General features: G+C 39.7%; 1 protein-coding gene across 2 annotated transcripts in view; it reads left to right on the top strand.

Annotated features, from left to right (window-relative positions):
- Window positions 1-14085: 14085 nt before the first annotated feature.
- Window positions 14086-24981, top strand: part of rab11fip4b (RAB11 family interacting protein 4 (class II) b) — a 30213-nt gene continuing 19317 nt past the window's right edge. The window contains exon 1 of one of the 2 annotated variants that reach the window (XM_082537965.1): window positions 14086-14555. In XM_082537965.1, coding sequence (XP_082394091.1) covers window positions 14148-14555 — 408 coding nt within the window. In that variant the 5' untranslated portion in view covers window positions 14086-14147. The remainder of the gene's footprint in view (window positions 14556-24981) is intronic. The other variant, XM_082537966.1, reaches the window with a different exon arrangement.

The following is a 24981-nucleotide window of genomic DNA, read 5'->3' as shown; positions in this document are numbered from 1 at the left end:
CACAATAGAAGAATTTGGTGAAGCAATTTGTCAGTCTGTCAGCTTCAGACAAGATTTCTGAGACCAGAGGTTTTCTGGCTTCACTTTATAGTCTACTAAAAATAATCTGAGTTCTATCGACCAGTTAGTTTGGTACTATGCTTGTAACAGAATATGTGGAGGGCAGAAGTGAAATTGCATCAGTGATATAACTTAGTACAAACCCTTTTTTTCTAAAATATCTAAGTTCAAATACAACAACTGACCTACACACACATCTGTTATTGGTCCTAGCTACTGGAACAACAGGAAGATGCAAAAAATTAGTTGTTGTACCCAGAGGCGCAAAAGGATTCTTAGATTGGTTTAAAACACACCGATATTCATCTCATACGGCTTAAAGCTAAAATCTATTGGTATTGATTACATTCATTTGTTTCATTGATTGACTACAGTGTATTGACTTTGTGTGCATCCAAAGGAAGTTATGGAAAGGAGTACGCCTGCGAATGCTGACTATGTGAGCTTGTCTTGGTTGGTCTGCATAAGGAAATGATTATAAGTTGCCTGTACTGGGGAAAAAATGGGATGTATTGGGTTAAGTTTGAATTGATGGATGTGAAGGAATGAAAGTCTGGAAAGAGATAAGAGCATCAGTCAGAAGTGAATTTTTAAAAAAAAGACCAGAAAGAAAAGAAATCTGGTGTGACCTGAGTGGACTTAGAGAGCTACGAGAAGAGCAGAGTCAGAAAACACCTTTATCTAACATACAGTATTAATGAGCCCTTTGGCCTGGGGCTGTGAGTGACAGACCTCATTAGTACAAGTGACACGCATCAGTTCTCACTTCCAAATCAGCCACTGGCTTTCCTCTTGAACCAAGGATATAATCAAGATGAACAATGTGGAGGTCTGCACTGCGGCTGTTTTAGAACAACTATTCAAGTTATTCAAATTTTAAGACTTCCACAGTATGTATTAAATAACACTTCAAAATGTCATGAGATCTAGATGCTGAAAGCTATGTTTTTGTCTGCTTTTGACTGACACCTGAAATAGCGTGCCCACATTTTCTGAATTTGGAAAAACTCACGTGATCAAATGGGGAAAAAACACAAATCTTGTATGGAAAACATGCCCATTTTTTTTAAAAACTCATCGATCACACAGCTTCAGAAGTTTGGAAGATATCCTTGAGTAAAGCAGCAAGTTAACACAAACATTGTAGAGTTTAAAAGAAGTACTGCAGGGTGTAATCAATAGATTCCATCAATGAAGAAATGCAGCAGAGCATCCTAATGAAAACAGGCCGAGATGGATGTTGCTGCAAAACTCAGCCTGTTCAAAGCATGGCACTCATTGCTCTCACCATTAGACATCATATTCCCAGTAGAATTTCAGTGGCCGCACAATAGGCTGACTAGAAATCAGGGAATTATAAGATGTGGATTAGTAAGAACATGAGCACTGCTGCCACCTAGCTTTTGGCAACAGTGTGTGGGTCTTATTTGGTTAATTAAAGTTTTGAAAGACTCTCGTATATTTGCAAACCCACACATACACACACAATCTGGAATAGAGGCCCAGCAGAGACCCACCAATGACAGTCAAGGACACACTGCCACCAACTCGACATGATTATCCTGTAACTATTCTGCTGTAAGGGAGGACTGCTAATGAACAGAAACACCATGTCTCTGTTTCTCTCCATCTTTGTTTCTCCCTCCTCTTTCTCTCATGCAAATATTGCCTTTTTTCCATGGTCTCACTGACTCGCAGTGGCTATAAATCTTATAAACAAGTTGCACTTGCTCTTTTCAAGCCAAATCCCCAGTTGAATATAGCACATATACCACAGTATATATGCTGTAAATATAGATGTGCTCAATCCTTTTCAACCTCGTTTCTTTTCATTAATAGCCTCATGATTTCTGTTGACTTCTCCATCTTTCTTCTTTCCCCTGATCACCTCCGAAGCCACATTTCACAGCATCCCTATCATCTGGGGCATATACAAGTAATTCTCAACTCCACATTGTGATAAATGATGTGTTTCATTGGGGTTTGATTATCTCAGGCAGTACCAACATATCAGTACTTTGTTTATATGCGTCTCTCTGGGCTGTTTTCACTGTGTTATGAATATCAGAGCTGCAATCTTAAACAAGTTACAAACTCCTCCAAAGATGTTTCAAATGTTTTTAGAGCAACATTCATATCGCTGCAAAGAGAATATCAAATCACGTTGCACCTTAAACTTGAGGCACTTTGGAAGACGACTGCAACCAAGGCAACGAGCGAAGCTAGAGCCAAAGAGGAAGCAGAGCAGTGTGGTTTGATGGCATGTATTTGTGCTGTTCCTCTTCAGCTAGTTATTGTGGAAGTTGATGTGACCTTGTTCTGACTTTGAGCAGGCTCTGAGTTCCTCTCATATGCCGATGTTTGTGTTATGACAGGACCAGACCGTCTGTTAGTAGAAAGAGGTCACCTCCTGCCAGCAGCATCTGGGAGGAGAGCATGAAGCATGAGCTGTTAGACACACACACGCAGCACATTTGGAAGATGCACATATACATTTCGCTTCATACATCCATTGATTTCTGTGTGGACACTGATGCTAAGAAATGCCATGATGCAAGCATGTTGACAGACATGAGTCAGGTATTCAAAACAAGTTGCACAGGCTGTCAGAAAGATTTCATTTTTCACCTTAAACACGTCTTTGTAGTGCAATGTCAACATTTTGTGTGTGTGTGTCCCACACTTTATAACTTGGCCCATGACTACAAGTGTAGTTCCCCTGTAGTTAAATAGAATTTCAGTACATTTCATTTGAAATTATAATGTAATTATACTTACCTACAAATCCTTAAGGGTAGGTACACTAGAATAAGCGGGTAACAAGTCCTTTTTTTTACAGGAAACAAAGAAATAATTATTCTGTTAAGTAGTTTCCAAGGAATTTTATATAACGTGTGAATAACTTTAGCTAGTACATGAGTCATTTTTATTTGTGCAACTTTATGTGTTTTACAGGAAAGAAATGATAATTACATCGGAGGTCATTTTAAGTGGAGGCTAAACTGTAGGTATTTTACAGGGAATGACACAAAAATTATACCCTAAGTAATTTTAAGTACAAAACAAACACATTTCCCACATCTTACATTGTAAGTACGCTGTCCTGTTTGGGGCCCGGGCTCTATTATCGAGTGCATTAACCTTGCCTAGCTTCCAGGCATTTTACATGAAAGGTAACATTTCTTTCCCGTACACTCCTTTTGAAAGTCATGTCTGAACAGTGAAAAGGAAAGAAAAATAACTGAAATAACTTGGCTCCATTATTATAAGGTCACAAGGCTTGTAAATTTTGATGACATTTATTTTTTCTTTTAAGTTGGTAAGGAAAAACAGCCCTCATCACATTGCTAAATAAGGACATTTGAATAATAGAACATTTCACATACACATGGATGCTTGACAGAGACTCAGGCAGGAGTCTACGTTGGATATGATGTTTGCACACTCAACACTGTGACCTGTAGTGAGAGTAGGGAGCAAGCGGAAGAGAGTCTGGAGAGGTGGAGGTATGCACTGGAGAGAAGAATGAATGTCAATAGAAGCAGATGGAAGGAGATGGAAAGGTGAATGATTTGTAGACAAAGTTGGGGAGGCAAGGCTGAAGTGGTTTGTATATGTGCAAAGGAGGTATAGTGAATATATCAGACAAAGGACGCTGAAGACGGAGCTGCGAGGAAGCAAAAAAATGTGCAGATGGTTGAAGTTACAGAAGAGGAGAATGTTATGTTGTCACGAGCATCTGAAAAAAGAAGTGTGTGTGTGCACGTCTGGGTCACTTTTATGTGTTTATTTCCAAAAAACTTCTCTTTCTTCATGTTTTTGGGTGATTCTCTCTTTAGTCACTGTAAGGCTGAGGACTGAGCAGACATGTAAAATTGCACAGCCGTTCAGTGTTCTTCTTCCAGTGAGTCAAGAAGAAAGAAGAAACTGTGTTCAGCAAAACCCCAAAACAAGCTTGTGCATGTAAATCATGCATGATGTTGCAACGTAAGCATGGATCTGCTGACCTACTTTCTCATGCACATCTATGTAAAATAATATCTACAGTATTATACAGAGTTGGAACAAGGATTAACATCAGCTATATGTATAAATATCACCTGTATCTATATTATTTTTCCTATATCCACTAAAAGGTTTGCCAAGATAAACGTTAAATTAAATACTGCATTAAGTGCTATAGTATATATGAATACTTGTGTATGCAATACACATGCACATGCACAAGAGTTGACAAACACAATCGAAATACTAGTTCGCTCAAACAGTTTTTTATTATATTTGAATGATACTAACAAATGCGGCTTAGCATTACTTCAAGCTGACCACAAAGTCAGTCTAAGTTGTCCTCCCAGCATATTGGATAATTTCAGTGCCAGCTAACATCAATTGATTGCTTCCTTGATGCCTTTATGAATCCAAATTCTGCCATATAGAGGTATTACACATTACACTTACACAAATATGTAAGTTGTCAGGCCACAGGAATAGACACAATATGCCCTGGTGAGTAAATATAACATCATTTAAACTCCACAGGGTCATTTTGACATTTGAGATTTTGATTTGATTTGATTTGAGATTTCTTCTGATTAGTAGTATGTATGAAGTAGTACATGAAAACACCTTTTTCTTCCAGGCAGCTCACCATATCTTGTAACTGATAAAATTCTGTTAATGACTGACAGCTATTTATCCAGCTTTAAATACCAGTTTTGTTTGTAGTTATTTTAGTTAAGTGATACTGTTTGGCCTCTCTTCATCGCATTTCCTCATTTTGTGGTGATGTTTCCTCCATGAGGTCAGTTATTTCTACTTTTCTAATACCATGTTGTTGTTGTTTTGCTTGTTTTGGCATTAATTCAAATCATTGCGTACAGGTGGCCATACATCCTTGGCCACCTGTCTGTCTAAAAATTGTTGAATGAAACAGTTTACTGTCCTCCATGTTTTCTCCCTTCCCGTGTCAGAGGTCTCGTCAAAGCTTTGTTCAGCCCATCCTCCCTCACTGTGCCCCCATATCTGAGCCAAAATTTCTTATGATGCTCAAGCGCAGTGTGCAAAACATTTCAGCCCTCTCCACGAACCCCTTTTGCTTTACATGTCACTGTGCAGCTCATGTGTGTATAACTTGGTTCAGTCAGGGATTGACTCTACTAACTCTTTAGATCCAAAGATTCCCTCCCTCTCACCCCCATTTTTGTGACTTTCATCCACAGCTCATGCTTTGTGCTTCCCAGTAGTGATCACCATGCACATTTTTTCCTCCATCGCCAGTTTCTTTCTGTCTTTCTCATTTCTCCTTCATTCTGTTTGTTTAATCAGGTCGCAGATTGCCCTGTGATGTGTGGACTGAATAGAAAAGCTGTCACAAGAACTCAGTTCTGGATCAGTACCTCCTTCTCCCACTCTCTGTTTTTTCCCTCTTTCCTACACAACTATAATTGTACACTCCCACTCCCACAAGCCATAGCATTGCATCACACTTGAAGGCTGAGACACTGGAAAAATAATGATAAGAACCAAAAATCTTTAAACAATTTGCACTGGAATTGTTTTAAATTCAGGAAGACATTTGTAAATAAAACTGAATTGCATAATGTAATCAGGCGGTAGCAAAATTAGGGCTGGGAATAGATAAGGATTTAGCATTCTGATTCCATTATCGATTCTCATAGGGTTCATAGGGTTGGCTCTACTTAGAGAGTCACGACCATCGCTAAGCAGCATATCAAAGACATTACATTTGTACAAACTAATTGCATGCTGTGTGGCCAAATGTTTATGCCTGTTGGAGGTATCTCCCCTCGTTGTTGTGATCAGAGTTGGGGTCATTACTCAAAAAAGAAATGTATTGCACATATTACACAAAACACATTACATAATGAGAAAACACATGCAATCTTTCTCTTAAGCCAGCAGCTCAGGCCAAAAATAAAACCCCACACAAAGAGACTAAAGTAAATCTACTGTAAAAAAAAAAAAAAATGTACAGGTACAGAGGTGCAGCCTGACTGCTCATCAGTTTGTTACCTGTTGAAGTTCAGAGTCTGGCTGCTGGACTGAGGTGAGCAAACACTCAACTTTAATGTCACTCTGGGTTCTTGTCTAGCTTAGAGTTAGCATGCTGTCTGTGGAGTTGCTTGCAAAGAGCTGAAGCTGTGTTAGCAGCATAATACAGTTGTTTTCACTTTACCATTGCACTCTGATCCTTTTGTACAATAAAAATAAAGGTAATGTCCATATCCACACTCAAGACTGCACTGAACTGAAATTTACGGAGCCCCTCTGATGACATGGTCCAAAAAACAAATAAATTGTGGCCACAAAATACTACTTAGTAGGCACGAAATGGGTATAATGTGCCCACGAAATACTTATTTGTGCCCACGAAATACTATTTCGAGGGCATGAAATAGGTATAACGTGCGCACGAAATGCTAATTTGTGGGCACGAAACACTTGACCGATAACCGTGATCCTTCCCAGGCCCTTGCAGTTGGTTGACATTAAAATCTATCCCGGCGTCCAGGTCGTACTTACGTCTGTAAAGCAACTGGGTTCCCAATATCCTGTTTAAATGTCTCTCCGTAATAGTGGTTCCTTGCATTGCCAGGCTTTTCAAAATGCATTTGTAGCTCATTCCCAGCCTAAAATAAAACTCAATCATTCTGTCTCTGTCCATGGTGTATAGGTTTAGCCTACTCTTATGCTTATGTCGCTACGCAGCTGTCCAGGAATTGTATCAATATGATGTGCGCACGTTATCTATTTCGTTGCCACAAATGCGTAATTCGTTGCCACATTATACCCAATTCGTGCCCACAAATTAGCAGGCACGAAGTAGTATTTTGTGGCCACAATTTATTTATTTTTTTGGACCATGTCATCAGAGGGGCTCCGTAGAAATTTTTTAGCGGAGGAACAAAATTGAACCAATAAGCAAGGAGACAAAAAATTCCAAGAAATTGGTTAACTGGGAACTGGTACTCTGGGAAAAAAAAAACAGTTCTCGATTTCTATCCCTCAACAAAATATTACTCTTATAGTGACAACTATAAAATCCAAGCGATCAAAATACAAAATAAGATTCTATTCATCATCTATACATTATTTTCTTCTTACTATGCAAGTATCTCCATGCCATCACTGGAAGAAATGCCAAGCTGCAACACACAATAAATATACTCATTCGAGAGTAATACGCATTAATCTGTCTATTAGATTTAATTGCTCAATATCCAAAGGTGTCGGAACGCCGTTCCAAACAGTTTTGACTCATTTTAACCTGCTGGTACCACATCCTGGTTTTGCACATTATTAAACCTCAGGTTTGCAGTATAACCGCAAGAGAAGTTTTGCACAATCAGTTTCAGCCGGTGTTTTTTTGTCCTCTGTAGCATCACAACATGGCAGTGCAGAAAAAAATGCAATAACCTCAGCGATGACTCAAATATGTTCTCCACATGAGCAAGAAATATAAAAAGGATTTTCCTTGTGATCACTGCCACTTTACTGTGTCAGCATCCAGGTGTCTTTCAACACCAATACTGTGAGGCTTTTGTGGAAGTAAAAGAAAAACGCTTCCCATGTTGAGCAGACCGAATGATGTCTGTGTTCATCTTTAGGCAGATGCAGAGTGCATACACCGGACTCAGTTCAAGCCGTGCACGTTCATACTGTGTGATGTGTTCGGTTTGTTTGCAGCAACTGTAAAGCACCACATGTTTGATGAAAAGTGTGATAGTTAATAAATTAATATTCATGGGTCACTATGGGTTATGGCCTCTCACCTGACCTGATTGCAAATGTGTATTGGTTTGGTTAATTGGCCACAGTAACCTAAAAATAAAAAAGTAACCTAAAAATCTGACATTGTTACAGCACTAGTGTCCATTTAGGGTAAGGACTAAAGCTCAAAGGCTGTTTGTGTTTGTATATCCACTTCTCTTTGTTCTTCTCTTTCCACAGTGTATTTGTATTCCATGACCTTCGCCAATGACTCCTTTCATGGTTCAGTGTTTTTTTCCCCCGTCTGTCAGGCTAATTAGCAGCCATTGTCTAGCTGCATTGTTCCGCTCAGTTCGCACCCTCCCTACCCAGAGTAACCTTTAAAAAGAGGAAGTAAAAACCTCCTATAAACACCAAACATCCTTCTTTTTCTGCTTCTTCTTATTCATTTTTGACCTGCGATTCCACCATGGGCAGTCAGTCAGATCCTTCACTTTGTCTCTCTCTTGCTCGCTTTCCTGTAATCAGACTTGTCTGTATCTCCACCTTCTCCCTTCCTCATTGATTCGTCTGTCTCCCGCTGTCCCAGTGGTGTGGCAGTTTGATAGATGGATGGTCAGGACACGTATTGATCATAAGGATTTGATGTGTTGTCAGTCACCTGTTTGCAGGGCCTACTCAGCATACTGACAGAGTATCAGTGTTAGTTATCACTCACTGATAGGGGGGAAAAAGCAGTGACTTTACTTCACCACAGGTTGCAGCGTGTTATATTTGATACATTTTAAACATCCAGCAGTACCATTTCGCTGCCTTCATGCAGGGATCAGAAATTAGAGCTCGAGGTATGAAACCTTAATTGTGGGGCTTGTTAGATGACTTATAATATTATTCTATGTTAGTTTGCACATAATTGAAAGATAGATGCATTAATCCATCCATGTTTTCTGTACAACATACAAATTTTATCAAACCAAACCAAAGTTTTTCTCTTAAGGTTACCTAACTGCCAGCGTAAACATAACTTTAAAAGTCAAATAAAATCTGCAAAGAAGAAGCAGGAATAGCAGAAAGCAAAAGTTTGCTTCCCCTGTAAGCTTTACTTAACAGTTTTGCATTTTTTACTGAAGGCACTTTAACCTGCAAAATTACATTTTTAGTTGTATAACACTGACAGGACCCTGTGACCTACTGAACCAGGACAAGAAAGAGTTTAATGTCTGTTTCCAGGTAAATGTAAATTAGTGCTTCCACTGCAATGTGCAGTCATTTGCATGGTTGCCACATACACTGTCAAAGTGTGTCTGTGTGTATATGTGCAGTTGCATATCTGCATATCTATCCAGCAAGACAGTAAAAATGACCAACTCCTCACCACTTCCTGAACAGCTTTTAATTTACGGTTTTGTACATTCTGGACGTACACTCAGGTCATCCATCGGCCTGTCAGGCTCCACTGTGCCATGACAAATGGATGAATTCTCGCCATGTAAACAGAAATCAATATATCGAGTTTTCCACAGAGGCAACACTGACCCAGTGACCTGATTTCACTCCTGTAACACGTCTGGGTTATTTTCATAGTATTTTAACTGCAGGATTCCTTGAAAATATTTTCAGTGTTGGCTGATCTTTTCTGTGTAAAAGTAATAAAAGTAAGCTGGTAAATTCCTGGTTGGACGTTCTCTTAATATAAATGTGTGGTTTTCATGACAGGAAATCTTCCCTGCGATTTCCTGTCATTCGTTTCGCAGAAGCTTTTGTGACATCGCCAACTCTTTTTTCAACCGATTTTCCAAACCTTATGAATTTATTCCACTTTATTATGCAAAAAGTAAAAGAAATCATTTCCAAGAAGATTAAGTCAAGTAATCGATTCATTGTTTCAACTCTTCGTGATTTAGTAAAAAGAAGGGGAAAAATTAAATATCGTGTTGAATAGCGTCTTTTTCCTGGTGTTTGCATGTGTTTCCTGTGCATGCTGGAAAGCCTCCAGGTCGTCTGCTTTCCTCCCACGATTCAAAGACTTCCATGTTGGATTAACTGGTGACTAAAATGGCCACAGGTGTGACTGTGAAACTGAATAGGTGTCTGCCTCTTTTTGTTAGCCTTAAGATATACTGGTGACCTGGCACCTGCCTCCCGACTCATGAAAGCTGGGATAGGCTCCAGCCCACCACAGCTTCGCAGTCCCAGATATGGCCCACGTGTATGTCTCTGTGCTCTTCTTTTCATGGTTTGGCTTGACTTGTCACGCTCATATTCTACATTTTTATTCACATGTATTCATAGCCTCACTGTTTATATCAGCCCTTCGGATAGCACGAAAATGTTGCAGCAGATTTCATCCTTTTCAGTCTACCATTAGCTCACTCACACTCTGCCTGACCCCTTTCTCTCAACACCTTCTCTGCCAGCATTTCCATTATAGTGACTCTCACAAAACTGCACTTAGTGCTTTCATGTTGTCAGACCTCAGGTTTTATATAATGAACTCCTCCTCCTGTATCATGATAGCAGACTGTTGTGTCTGTAGGACAGAATTAAAAAGGTACCTGTAGTTCTGCAGCATGACCTTAAATTATATTAAAGTTTGTAACAGATGAGTTTGTGATCTTGCACAGGCTTATTTAAATTATTATAATTGGGGGAAAGGGGATAATAATGGGACATCCCCTTGACAGTACAGCAGTACTGTAAATGTGACAGTACAGTAAATTTATTTTAGGATGATGCATGAAAACAGGACAACGGGGCCCACTACCACCAAACAGATGGTCCTTTGATAACATTAAGCAGAAAATAGGTGAGCAGGTTTTAGAAAACAACGTCCAGGCTCACAAACCAGAGGGTGGGGCTCATCTGCGACGGGAAAGTAGCAGTGATAACACAGAGAAACTGGGCTGAAACCGTTTTTAGCATGAAACATGAAAACTCAATAAAAAGAAAAGCTCAGTGAAATATCAATCGGCTTCACTCAGTCCTCATTCTATCATTCTGCGATCAAACCAGACCCGATGTCCACCTAAAGGGACAAAAGATTAAAAGAATGATGGAGTATGTTTCTTTGAAATAAAATCTGAATATCAAAAAATGTTTTCTTCTGGTCTTATGAAAATGTGCCACCATGTCCAAAGCTTGTGTTTCTGCACTTAGCAGCAGAGTTATTGGCATTCAAAGCACTCAGCGCAAATAAGCTGCCCACCAACAACCGCCACCCCCCGCCAAACAGTACTGCTGCCTCGTCTACTTTTCGCGAGCTTCTCGTGCTCTCCTTTTCCTCCCTTGTTCTCCGCAGCCTCGTACTCCCTCTCTCTATCTTCTCCACCCCCACCCTCTCCCTCTATCATTCATCTGGCTGCACTGCGAATCCCAGCAGCTGGTTGAGAATCCCCACAGAGCTGTTTCAGCTCAACATACACATTTGTTAGGTGTTAGGTTTGTGCTTTTTTTTTTTAAATACCCACAATGTGTTTGTGCATTAGAAATATAATTTGGATCCATACACCACCATATCCCCTTTTCCACCTCCTCTAATTGCTTTACTCTTGCACCTGCTTTCAGTCCATTAAACCCAGTTACAGAAACTAATGTGATGATTTTGAGCTCGATCTTCCCCTTACTAAAAAGTATTACTATAACCATTTGTGAAGGTATGTAGTTGAAACCAACCCTCTTGTCCCTAAGTATGTGCTGCTGAGGCAGGTAGACATGAATAGAATTGTAAATGGCTTCTCTGAAAAGAAGGAAAGGGGCCAACTCTCTAACAAATTGCATGTAAACAAATAGCCACAGACCACTGGCTGAGCAACTGCCAGCATCCTCGAGAAGTAAAGAGGAGAAAGAAGAAGACTATACGGTGCATTCCTTTCCCCATAATCTGATTTATTTGGCTGCTTTAATGTAAATCATATCTATTCTTCTTTTTGCCTCTTTCTGACCACCTCTCCCCTTGTTTTTCATCACTGTGTTATTCTAAGACTACATGCATGGGAGACAGAGAGAGAAGCAAAGTATGAGTCACAAAGCTCACACTGAAACACTGAAAATATGTCAACAAGCAGAAGAGAGAGTCAAAGACAGTGAGGAGGTAATAGGTCCACTGGAATTTCCTTGTAATTTTAGCAGGATTAAGATCTAGCTCAGCTGCCTGCAGCTCATGCCAAGAGCTGCTGAGTCCAGTTACCAGAACAAAACGTGGAGTGGTGAAACTTTAGCAAACACCATACAAACAGAAGCATGCACACAGATACTGTATCACCATTTTATCATTAGAGAATATAGCTTGTCTGTGTAAGGAAATACAGCCACAGGCATTTAAAAATAGAGACACAGAGGACTTGCCATCTTTCTGAAGTTGAATCAGCAGGGGTATTTTTTGTTATAGGTGGCAGTAGAGTATGATTTATGTTTAGGCTGCATGGGGAACTAGTTGGTTATATTTTAGGTAGCCAGCCAGGGAGGTTCTCATGTGTCAATAATAATAATGGTAGTTGTTGATTTGGGCCAAATGAAGCAGCATAATAAAAAAACAGCTCATCTCATCTTTCTTTTTCTTTTTTGTTAAGAAAATGTAGCCAGATAAACTGGTAGTTCAGGCTTTTTTGCTGGATCAGAATAGCACTATGACTTACAACAACAAACACTCAACACATTTTTATTCCAGGCTGTCAAAAACTGCTGTTCTGTCAGTTGCCTCTGACATCTCACAGATTTGGCCAGTGGTGCCTTCACATGCTGGTTATTTCTATATTGCACACCTAGAGATAAAATCTGTTTTAAGAGAGGAAAAAATGATCAGCTTGTTACTTGGTTAGGTTTAAAATAAACCTTGTTTTAAATTGTTAATATGACGCTTAGCCACTGCATTTAAAAATGGACCGCATATGATAATCTGGGAGTGAGAGACCCTTTCAATATTGTCATATCTCTGTGCGTCACAGAAACGACACCTAAGGGTACCTTGATTTTATCTTTGAGACACCAGAAGCTTTGACAAAACAGCAGTATTTGATTCCCTGGGAATGAGAACCGGCTAGATCAGCCCATATACTATAAAGGCTCTGAACTTTGTTATCCTACAGTCAGAAATATATGATTTTTTTCATCATTTGTTAAATATTATGCAATCTGAGCTAATTTCATTACAGTGCTGGTAAGTTTCCTTTAATCTTACTTTGGCATAAGTCCTCTTGGGGACACTGCAAATTCTTCTGTGCAGTCTACAGAGCAGACTATTGAGTTGAGTTTTAATGTAGAATTACTCAACTATTAAGAAATAAGTAACCAAAAGTAAACAACACACCAGTTTGTTTCTGTATTTCTGTCTCTTATAAGAGACTCTGAGGCAGTGGCCGACTCACAATACAAGTAAGGAGTAAAGCATGGAGTGGAAGTTGTGAGAATGATTCAGATATTCTGTGGAGCTAAGCTAATAATGGTCCACGTTATAGAGAGCCCACTCACAGGCCATTTTTCCGACATATATAGAATTTTTGGAAGTTACATAAGAGAGCAGAGGAAATGGCATGACTGGAAAAAAAATTGTTTTGTCAAATGTTAAAGCAAAAATAGTTTTAGCATAGCATCATTTTTGAGAGGATTTTCTGTGCCGCCAAGCTTTATTTCTTCACATCCCATAAATGAAATGCAAACATGTCAGTCGCCTACACTGATTTTTCTGAAGCCCAAGCCATATGAGGTATGTTGCCTACAATGGCTGTTTTGTCTGACCAGCCCCCGAAACATTCTGTTTAACAACACAGAACTGAGTAACTCAGTGAGGGGTTATTTTTCTTAAAAATTAATTTTCTATCATATAATCATTTTATTGTATCTGCTGTCTGCTCCTCTGCTCGAAAAATACATTACAGCCAAGATATTTCCTGACCTCATTAAGTGAAATGAACAACCAGTGCCTCCAGTTTCTTTTCTATCCCCTCTCTCCTTCTCACTCATGCTTCCTGTGTTAAATTTGATCTTCTTTTCCGCTATGACTAACCAGCACATCTTGTATTTTTGACCTATCTCATGCAACCTGCTGCATCACCGAATGCAAACTGTTTCAGTTTTAGTGACAACCGTCACCTTCCTCCCCCTCTTCACAGCCCACACATGCTCTGGCCTCTTCTTCACCGGGAGTCCGACTTTTAGGCAGGCCGGGCTTCATATGCAAATATAGCCTGAGTGGGCGGCAGCCTAGAGCCGAGTGTGCAGCAATGTGAGAACTCTTACAAGCCCCGCCCACAGCAGCCAGTTGCTAAGCGACCACCTGCAAGGAGGCGGGAGCGAGGAGGAGAAGGAGGAGGGGCCATGAATTCAACAACTGTTGCCCGATCTGAGCTCTAGCTGTGTGAATGCGAGTCAGCCGGCGAACAAGTGAGCGAGAGAAAGTGTGTGAGGTGCAGAGAGAGAGTGTGTGTGTGTGTTTGCGCGTGCACGCGTTTGTCAAAAGAGAGAGAGAGAGTCTGCGCTGGTGCGGGGAAAGCCAGTGCAGTGTTTTTAAAGAGAAAGACACAGCCTGCCTCGCTCCTCTTCCTCTCCGTGGACTATACCACTACCGGGGACTCACCCTTTGGACTATTCCGTCGTTTCCGCCTCCTGCCCTCACACTTGCCTTTGAAGGGAACACCTGTGCGCGTGAAAGCCAAGACAACGGACTTAGCCCTGGTAAACAGGGCGACTGGATGACTTCAGTGGAACACGGTTTGGCTGGTGGAAAGAGGGAGACTGCCGATCATGGACTCCCCGCACTAGTTAACGGGGTAAGAGACCAGGGAGTGCAGCAAGCCTGCTGAAATGTGAGGGTGATAAAAGATGACTTGACAGAATGAGAACAAAACACAGAAAGAGGTCTGCAGGGAGAAGCTGCGGTTTAATGGAAGAAAAGCAGTTTACGCGTTGGGGGAAAGACAGCTGAGTTAAAGGGGAGTTAAGGGGGGTGATGCTTCAGCGGCGGTCCATTGTCCCCCGGTTTGTGTGTTTGAATGTGAGTGTTGCACGTAGTTGACCCTGCCTCACAGCTTGCCTGTCTGTGTTGCTCAGCTGTTGGTGTCATGCCTGCACACTCCTGTCTCCTCTCTTCTTTTTCCTCTCTCTGCTTTCCTGTCTCCCCCCTCCTCCTGTCATATTCCCTCTGCTTCATTTGCATCCCAGCATCTCTCCCTGAGGGTAATGGGATTAATTGGAAACTAGGGTAGCTGGAAGGAGACACGGAGAATGACAGAGAGAGGGATGAAAAAACATGTGAAGTGAATGTCCAGGTGTAGTTTATTTTAAAAAGAAAGAAAGAAAGAAACGGAAAGAACAGCAGATAAATGTGACAAAGTTGTTTTCTACAGTTGTGTTTATAAATGTCAAATAAATGTATCTATCTAATCATTATCATCATCATTTTGCGGCATTTCATACTTAAAAATTCCCATCAGCTGATATGAGCCAAAGTTCATTAATAACATCCCACAAAACTACAGATTGCCTGTCACATGACCACTGCACATATACAAACTTCTCTTTTTATACATTTAAATTGTTTGCAAATGCTATGATTTATTTAAGCACGCACACTTAAAATACATGGAGAATCCTTCCTGATATTTTTTTGCACACGTTCGTGTTTGCTGTAACTTTTGAGCGTATTTATTCAACTCTCCAAAAATAGAAAGGCAAGGGGAGTTTTATTTCTATTGTCAGTGGCAAAATATACATGACGTCAGACTCTGTAGTCACTTTGAATACACCTGCTGCTCTGTGACTGGACGTTACATAATGAGATTTGCCCTCTCTTAGTTGAGCAGGAAAGTTGCTGTCGATTCCACCCGGACCAAAAGAAACGAAAACATTCTCCGAAGATCTTTCTACTGAAAAGACAAATGTGTTTAAGGGCATACACTTTAACACATTTGCTTTTTACAGTAATTTGATGTTTGTTTCCATCACCAAAACCGTCTCATAGCCAAGTATTTGTACCAGTGCACCTGTATTTCTCAGGGACTAGAATAACTAGATTAACATGCAGTTCTGAGCTGTACTCGGTGAATGAAAGCTAATCTCCAGGAGTCACAGTCACTCCTCTTACACAATTTCTTCCGGGCCTTCCAACACACTGCTACTGAGAGAAAAGACACAACAATCGACAGACAAAACGAGCAATTATCTAAACAGGACCATTCATTCTGTAGCTTCTTTGTCACTGAGATCATGTACTCTAGGTTTAAAAATAAATGAAGCTCCCCTGGCTCTCACCATTTAACAGTTATAAGTGTTTTAAAGTTACTTTTTAAAAACAGATAATAGGGTTTTAATGCAACCGCCTATGACAGGGGCTAGACCACCTGCTGAGTGTCTGCCAAACAGCACGCTGAAATGCCTCCGTTCAATAGCCGACAGCAAGTGGGCTCACGAGCTGCCAGTTAAGAGAAAGACAATGCACTATGTTGAAGAAGGATGGTGTCCTTTTCCCCCCTTCTTTTCTTTGGACGCGAGTTTGATGACTCATAAAACACTCTAGACACAACACTCTCAAGCTGTGAAATAACGAACCTGAACAGTAAATTGGACAGCGAGTGTTAAGTGCTTGTGAAACTCCAAATGAGTCAGTTTTTCCTCTTTTCTGGAAAGATAACTAACTTCTCTTTTTGTTGGTGACGATGATAATTCAAGGGAAGCATTAATCAGTGGATTGCAACGCTGAGGACAAAAAGATGAAACAGTCATCAGATTTGATGGTTTATTAATTGTTTAAGTATATAATGGATAAAAATATGATTGAGAGTAATTATTTTCTCTTTTTTTTCGTGTTTTATATCTCTGGGTTTTAGACTGATAAAGCAGTCGTTTGAATTTGCCGCATCTCTTACAGTCATTGACTGGAGTACTTACAGGAAAGCATGCGTGGTTTTGATATGACTTCTGCCAGCTAATGCCAACTCCTTTGTTTTGTTTGGCAGGAGCACATAGCACATGTCAAACCAAGGGCAAACGAGCTAATTCACAACTACCCACTTTGTGTGACAGCTTCTCATAATTGCACTTCCTCGTAACATATACCTTGGGTTAAACTTAAATGATTGTGACAGATGCTTACACAACTATTTTCATTTTAACAGTTTCATTTTTCAAGATGAAACAGACGGTCACTGGGCTTTAATCACTGCTCAAATTGGACCTGCTTTTTATATCGTTGTCATTATATATAAGATATATTTTTATTATTATTTATCATTATGAAGTGTTTGAAAACCGACACACATGCTTTATTGGTAAATATCAGTGTCACCAGCAACAGTGAGAAACAACATTTAACTAAAACTAAACTGATGTCCTTAGTTTTATGTTTTTTTTCAGTGTAGTGAAATTTATCAACTCTGCAAGCTTCAGGAGGCTTTGGTGCATGTTGAAATGAGGATGTGTACATGAGATGAAGTATTGTTTCTATTATGATATCTTATCTATCTGAACTTGTCCCTGATGCCAAACCCCCACATTATATTAAAAATAGAAAACTAACACAGAAACTGAAGATAAACCAAATTTGCACTTTTCTAGTTTCGAGCTTTGGCTTCAAGGGTCTGCTGGTACCAAGTACTGTAGGTAACCAACATGTACACAAAAGTCTTCCTGTCCAAAAAAAAAAAAACCCCTGCCTGATGATAAAAAAGGGATGTCAGGATACCAGGAAAGTAGTAGTTTGCACCAATACCAATTAAAACTGCACGATTTTTGATACCCAATTAAATACCGAAACCAAATGATCATTCCACGTATTTAAACATAAACTCATTTATTAATTTTGAACGTGTTGACATGGTGATGGCAGATGTTTATTTAAATTGTTGACATTGTATTTTGTTGAGTTAACACCGAGTCAAATGTTAGGATGGTTGCCGAGTAGCCTGCTGATGTTACTACAAGGTATAACATTAATTAAGTTTCCATAAGAGTTTATATACTGTTGCCCACTGCAAACATTTAAGCCTGTGGCTGTTTTCTCAATGTATCACAGTCACAAGTGTCACATTAAGTAATGTCCATTTTTTTGCCCCAGTGGACCAATTGTTAAAATAAAAGAAAAAAGAAATTTCTATAGAAAATAGTGAAAAAACAGGAACTTTTTTCAGTGTGTTAATTTTTATTGTTTATCTCTAGTTTTGGTGCAGAGTGAATGGCAATCAGGAAGGCCTTTTAAAAGTTGTAAAACTTGTGAAAATACATTGAAGTTCAATATTTGTGCCCTCCTTCACTAAAGCCATCCAGTGAACCAGACTGGAGTCTTTGCCAGACTTAATCTGGCCCCCGGGCCTTATGTTTGACAACCCTACTATATGTAGAATAAAATTGTGTTACATGGCTATAGTAAAAACTTTTCAGTCATGTTGAAACATCTGACTGAAGCTTGAAGTTAAAATGAGAGCATCTGCCAACATAAAAATAAAGTTGAGTCACTTGAAACGTCACCAAACTGCTCCTCCCTTGCTCTTAGCTTCCTTCATGTCATTTAGTCTTTCAAGTCAAAGCGATATTTAATCCAAATATCAGATCAGTGCATCTTCAACAAAAACTAAACCAAAACTAAACATTGTCAACCAAATAAATAAATACACTGAGATAAGCCAAGTCGCTCTAAAACACTTCAAACTCAACTGAATCGAAACTAAAAATTCAAAATTAAAACTAATGACAAATATAACTCTGATCAGAATCATATAGCAGTCGTTTTTACAAGCTGCTTGTCCTCACTGTTTTGTCACTTTACAGACATGCAGTTCTCAAATTTATGAACACAATGAACTCTGGCACATTAATCATGGGATGTATTTCAGGTTCTCCCTGTTTTTATTAACTGAACGTACCTTGAACCGTCTAAACTGAATCTGATTTCATCTTCATTCAGTCAACTCAGAAATACAGAAGCAAATACTGACACGTGCACAGCGTTTTAACTCTAGGGGCGTTCGCGTTTCACTGAACGTACCTCCACAGAGTCTCCAGTGTGCGTCTGCAGTCCCTCCCTACAGTGTCCTTTTGTCCAGTGTGGCATTTCTTGTAACTCAAGTAGCTACCTGAAACAAACGTCTTTTTTCCCCCCCATGTTTCAGTTATGGTTATGGCCTGGTGATGAATGCGCAAGAAGACAGTGAGGCTGTAAAGAGTCTCATGGTTTCCTCATGTTTCAGCATTTCAGTTAGACGTGTGTGTATTTGTGTGTTTAATTCACACAGCATTTCAAACAGCGTTGACCTAAACAAGCAGAGTTTAAACATGAGTCAGATATGATTCAGGAAGAATAATGCTTACTGTTGAATCTGAGTAAGGCAGTTACACAGGCAGAAACATGCACATTAAACACAACGAGCAGATGTTTAAGGAATACATGTAGGTGTGGCTGCAACTGTCTCTCATCAACTCAAGGAAAACCGAATGGTTATTTGCTTCATAGATTAACCTAGTGATAATTTTGTGCGCCCCCCCCCCCCCCCCCCCCAAAAAAAAAAATAAATGAGGCTACAAAGACGATCATCAAACAAAGGTTAAAAAAAATTTATTATTTGCTAACAAGTTATTTCACCATTTATTTATTTGTAACTGTAGCCTTTTAAGTTCTTATAAAGCCTTTTTGCACTCCATCTGTACCAGAGCTGCTTCTCTGACAGGATCAGAGGCTCAAGGTAATCAAAGCACCAGACGGCAACAGTCAAAATGCTGCATATCAAAGCGAAAGCTTAACTTTTCAGGTTTTAGGTGAATACTTTTGTGGCGCTAACAAACGAGGAGCAAATAGATGTTTGGAGAATAGAGAGTAAACTGAACAAAGAGCGAGAAATGGGGGGGGGGAAGCCTCTGCAGAGAAACGCCTCTTATCTCTGTGGCTCAGTCTGACAAACGCAAGCAGGGAGACACTGCAGCTCTCAGTCTGGATTTCCCATCCTGCTCTTCTCCTTCAATCCCATTTTCCATTTTCTCTTCCATCTTGCCCCCTTTCATTCTGCCTCTCACTCTTCTACTTATCCTCCGGTCCTTTTACTGCTGACTCACTCTAAATCAAAGCTTCATCGGTTTGGATCGATCCACTCGACAGCAGTTCGTGCGTCTGCTCATCCAAACCCTCTTCAAAGTGGCGTAGCACTCCATCTTTGTTAAGCCTTCTCTTTGTACCGCACGACACTTGTTTTGCTCAATAAGACAACAAAAAGGTGGTTACTGTCTAACTAGTTATTCCACAAACCTGCAGCTGGAACAACACCTTTTTAAAGCCTTATTGAGACGTATAATCCCTTTAATCTGGCTTTGCTCATATGACATCCCACAAATATGTTCTTTAAATATCCTTAAAGGGTGGTACCCAGAAAAAGATCCTACTCTCTTAAAGTCATTACAAACTGCAATGTCTCCTGAATAAAATTAAACTTCAAATGATTGAAATATGTAAAGCAGTCGACTTGAATCAAGACTTATGTTTAAACCAGTCGTCGCCTTCTTTTAACATCACTTAATTCTTGAAATGCATGGCTGTCAACATAATTCTCCTCTTTACCAGAAGAGCAGATTAATGATTTGTTCAGCACTAAAATGGTATCGACCTTCAGCACTCAGCATAGACTAAATTGGCGCGAGAAGATGTGAATCTCTTTAATTGTGGTCATAATAACGTTGTAGTTGTTTTCCAACCTGCTGAATGAGAGACTGAAGTTGCTGTCACTATTTGTGTGAGTGTTTTGCATATGTGCATTGTGAGCTTTTATTATGCACAAGGATGTATTGTAGCCATGTGTTAATTATACTGAAAAAGACTCATTCAGTGTGCTTACAGCAAACTTTTTTTGGAAGAAATGTATGAGAGTGCACAGCTGCAGATGCAGAGTGAACACGCTTGATTTGGAGAATATTGTTGCCTAAGGCAAAGTGTGAATGCGCTAACGGTTTGTTTAAAATGTAACCAGTCTTTTCTTTTAACATTATAGGCAAAATAGTCCTGAAATTGCTTTAGAAAAAACATCTCAATTTTGCCATCTTGTTAGCACAAACCATCCTTGAAAGCAATTGAAATGGGAAAAGTTGCACTGTGACAGCTCTTTCTGAGGTTTAAAGAAATGTTACTAGGCTGTACACAAATTCTGAAAAGAAGGGTACTCTATCGTTCGCCTTCACTGACGCTGACACTGCTCGGGTTAAAAAGATGTAGAGACCATTCTGTGGGAGTCATCAATTTGTCCTTAATGTTCCCTCAGCTCATAACCCATAATAAGGTACCTGGACTGAGTGGTCACTTAGCAGTCTGGATTTTTGCAAAAACTTGCTAACAGCGCAAAGCGCCGATTAATTTAGTCGATACCTCCTCAGAGAGCCGCACCTCTGCTCATGATCGGCCTGCTTGTTGTTGTTGCCTCAGGGTCCAACATAACAACACTCTGGGGTCCTCTTCAGCTACAGCAGGCATCTTTCTTCTGCTAGGCTTTACTGCCCAGGCAAAGCAAATACAGTACTTGTAGCATACCCCAAGATAGGTTTACCACCACCGGATTCCACCTTCCTTCTTTTCTAGGACAACACCCAGATTCTGTAAAATCAAGACTGTTCAGATATCCCTATGTTCTTTATGCAAACGAGATACCAATCTCTCCCGTACGTCTTTAAAATCATTTCAAGTTCATAGGTTAAATGTATTTTTAACAAACCTGAGCTCTTTTGATCATAAAGCTTCCGTTTGTACTGGGATCCAAGACTTAGAGCTGTGAGTACATTGTTTTCTCGATAACTGAAACCAAATCATTGATTCACCGCCCGGCGTGTTGAGGTTTTCAAAGGTAAACTTAAACTTTTACTCAGCTCTTTTGCCAGCTTGAATATGTCTTCTGAAGCCTCTCTAGGACTGGGTTTGTGTTTTTTAACACCGTTTGATTGTGTACTTTAATCATGATGATTTACTATAGTTATAATTAATAGAGTTGATCTTTTTGTGCTGTACTCACTCTGTTTTATTGCCTTTATTCCCATTTTACCTGATTGAGTTGCTTTTGCATCTTGTATGTGGATGGGTCTTTTGACTTCATGTCACAACACTGGGAAAATGCTGGGTGTGAATATTAGTAGCAACACTTTGTGTAATTGTATAACAAGAACACATCTGGATGTTTCTCTCCTTTCTTATAATCTGTTACACACCCTCATTTTGTAATGAGAGATTACTGTGTACTGTTTGCCTCCCTGGTAACTAATACTCTAGTATTACAAGGGTAATGGCTGTGCAGTAATATCATTTGTATGTCACTGTGTTTTTTTTATTGCTTAATCTTCTGAAATGTTGCTCAACAACTCTAGCACAAAAAGCACATGACTCAGTGTTGTGAGTTTCAGGGTTGCGCACTGGCATTATGTCATGCAGTCTCAGCTGAAAAACTAATGTCACTACCAAGCTCAGCTGAAAGTTTATGATTGTAAAATTATTATGTTTATTTAAAAAAAACTCAAAAGTTTTGAAAGGAATAGCAGTGCTTATTTTAGTTGGTTTAATTTACATTTGGTTGCTCTCTATTTTTTCCCCTTTTGTTTCTCTCAGTTTCTCTCTGCTGTTCATTTTCTGTCTTCTTATCTCTTTACTCCTCGCTGCTTAGATTGTTGCAGTGAATATAAATAATGTCTGATATTAGTGCATTCTCTTCCTTTTCTTATACATGACTGATTCTGCACAATTCTGTCTGTATTTCAAAATGTTTAGTAGCATGTAATGGCATACTTAAAAACACTACTTATTATAAACAAATGACAATCAATCGACTTTATGTTAGCACATCTACAGTGATTTGTAGTTGGCTAGTTTGTTTTCAAACCCTGTATGGTTACTAGACATGGCTTTACTAAGGGATGGCTGGATGATGAGCATACACACAAATACTGTAACACACAGGAAACTATCTTTAGCTTGCAAACAAATACACTTACTGTATAGTCTGCAGTGAACAGAAACCTCAACTAACAAAAGGCCTTGCAGGAAGGTACTGATTGTTCTCTCGCCTTCATCTCTCCATCTTGCTCTGTTGCTGATGTTGGCCTCGCTTGGGAGAAGAGCAGGAAAGGAACGATAGGACGTCTGTATTTTAACTGGGTCAGACCCCTGCAGCAACAGGCTCACGAAGAGATCAGAAAGTATTTTTCCAGTTTGATTTAAATATTGAGATCTGTGTATGACAACGTTCGTGCTGTGCAGTATTACAGCAGAAGCTGGATGCGTACAACATTGTTTAAATTGTTTTTAATGTTTATTTTTGGGGGGAGGTATTGATAATTTATGAATAATATGACTGATTTGGTCAAATCAAACATTTAATATCTGGATTTTAAAAAAGATCCTCTTTTGGCCAAATGTGCCAAATGAGATGTGAAGGCATGCCAGCCTTCAGATCGAACAGCTACATTTAAAAGTACAGCAGATCTTGGCATCCTCAGTTCGTCAGTTCAAAGCCAGTGGCAGTTCAGATGCTGTTTGGCAGGCCAGCTTTATTTTTTTATTTTTTTGCTTCAGGGATTCGAGCAACTCAAAATGCTCGGTAGGCTCATGTTTTGGCAGTTGAAGCCCCCTGGCTGTTCTGGAGCAGGCGGGTATAAACAGAAGCGTTCAGTAAACGCATACAAACATGCACCCATAGGCAAAGCTCCTTCCTTAATCATCACTTTTTTAGTCTCATCAGGGTAGCTCAAAGTGACATGTAGAGTACAAAGTGTTTCTGGTTGAAGAAGCAAACACTGTAGGATGTAACTGTCCAGCAGCATCTTTGTCTCGAGTTTGCAGCCCAAATGATACCACGTGATCTTCCTGGATGAACTGAATGCCGAGGATGCGTTGGCACCAAATTAATTTCATTGTGAATATTATGAATACACTCTTTAGTAGTAATACATCAGAGGGAGAGCTTGGGTTGAGCAGGTTGGAGACATGGTTAGTGAGGCGAGGCTGAGATGGTGGGGGCATGTTGAATATGGAGATGCCAAACATGGGGAAAGGTGGAAGATTGCAGATGACTTTCATGGCTGTGGTGAAGGAGGACATGAAGTCAGATGATCCACTGTTTTGGTGACCCCCCCCCCCCCCCCCCCCACAAAGATGATCTCTTGGCAAGTTTACGTTTTTCTCCCCGCAAACCAATATTTCATTATTTCATATTTAATTTGACTGTTCTGATTGGACCTTTCTGCACATTAATCAGTTACAGTTAAATCTCCCAAATGTATCCACAACTGTGGCGATGAAGTGAAATTATTTTTTTACATGTCTGCATGGAGATCTGGTGTCGGTTATATGCCGTCTTCATGCACCATATCACCTAATTAAAAGGGCAAGTCATGTGGTTTCTCTTTGTCATTTTGGCAGCTTGTATGTCTCCAAGTTACTTTCATTTCCTCTGGTCTTATCTTTAGGTTTGTATTCAGCGTATAACCCATATTGTCTCACATTTCGGTACCAAAATGAATGTAAATGACACAAAAAAGGCAGCGTGTCAAAATGTTTACTTTGGACAAAGTTTATTATTACGCCTTTATTACCACAACAATGCATGGTGTTCCGAGTAAAGTAAAGCTTTCCAGTTAATGTCAGTATAACGCTGTAGTGTTGATGGTATATTCTTTGCATGGGCGTGATTTCTGACATTTCCAGCCTCTGCTGAGGAGCATTTGAAAAACCTTCTCTTGTCTCTTCACAGCAGGTGTCACGTCGCCCACTGTGTTAGCTTGTTCGGTTTTCTGAATTGTTGCAGAACAGAGTACCGAGAGTGGGGCTGCCTGCTTCCTTGCCGCACACTGTGTTTCTTTCTCTGCTGCAGGGAAGGAATGCTAAAGAGACCTTTATCCTTTGTTTTATTCTCTGTGACTCACACCCCATGTTGGCTCTTTGTGATGATGCAGTGCCTCAGTTTGTGTTGTAAATGGATAGGCTACTTTTTTTTTATTTACTTCTCCATAAGCATACATGCAAAATCCTTCCTCATAATTTTATAATCATCTGAAACTTTGTTTTCCAGTGGACTTACATGCATAATTAGTCTTTGTTTATTAATGCTTTATAACAGCATTGTAATTTTCACAAGACCTTTTAAGTACAAACAGCATTTATCTTCTGTTATAGAATTGATTTACAGCATTTAAAGGAAAGTTATACAGTATGCAGTGTGATTTTAACTATTTTTCAGCTGTTAAACT

The sequence above is a fragment of the Aulonocara stuartgranti genome, assembly GCF_965226115.1.
Source record: "Aulonocara stuartgranti genome assembly, chromosome: 6".
Taxonomy (NCBI): domain Eukaryota; kingdom Metazoa; phylum Chordata; class Actinopteri; order Cichliformes; family Cichlidae; genus Aulonocara; species Aulonocara stuartgranti.
This window is presented reverse-complemented; position numbering and strand designations above follow the sequence as displayed.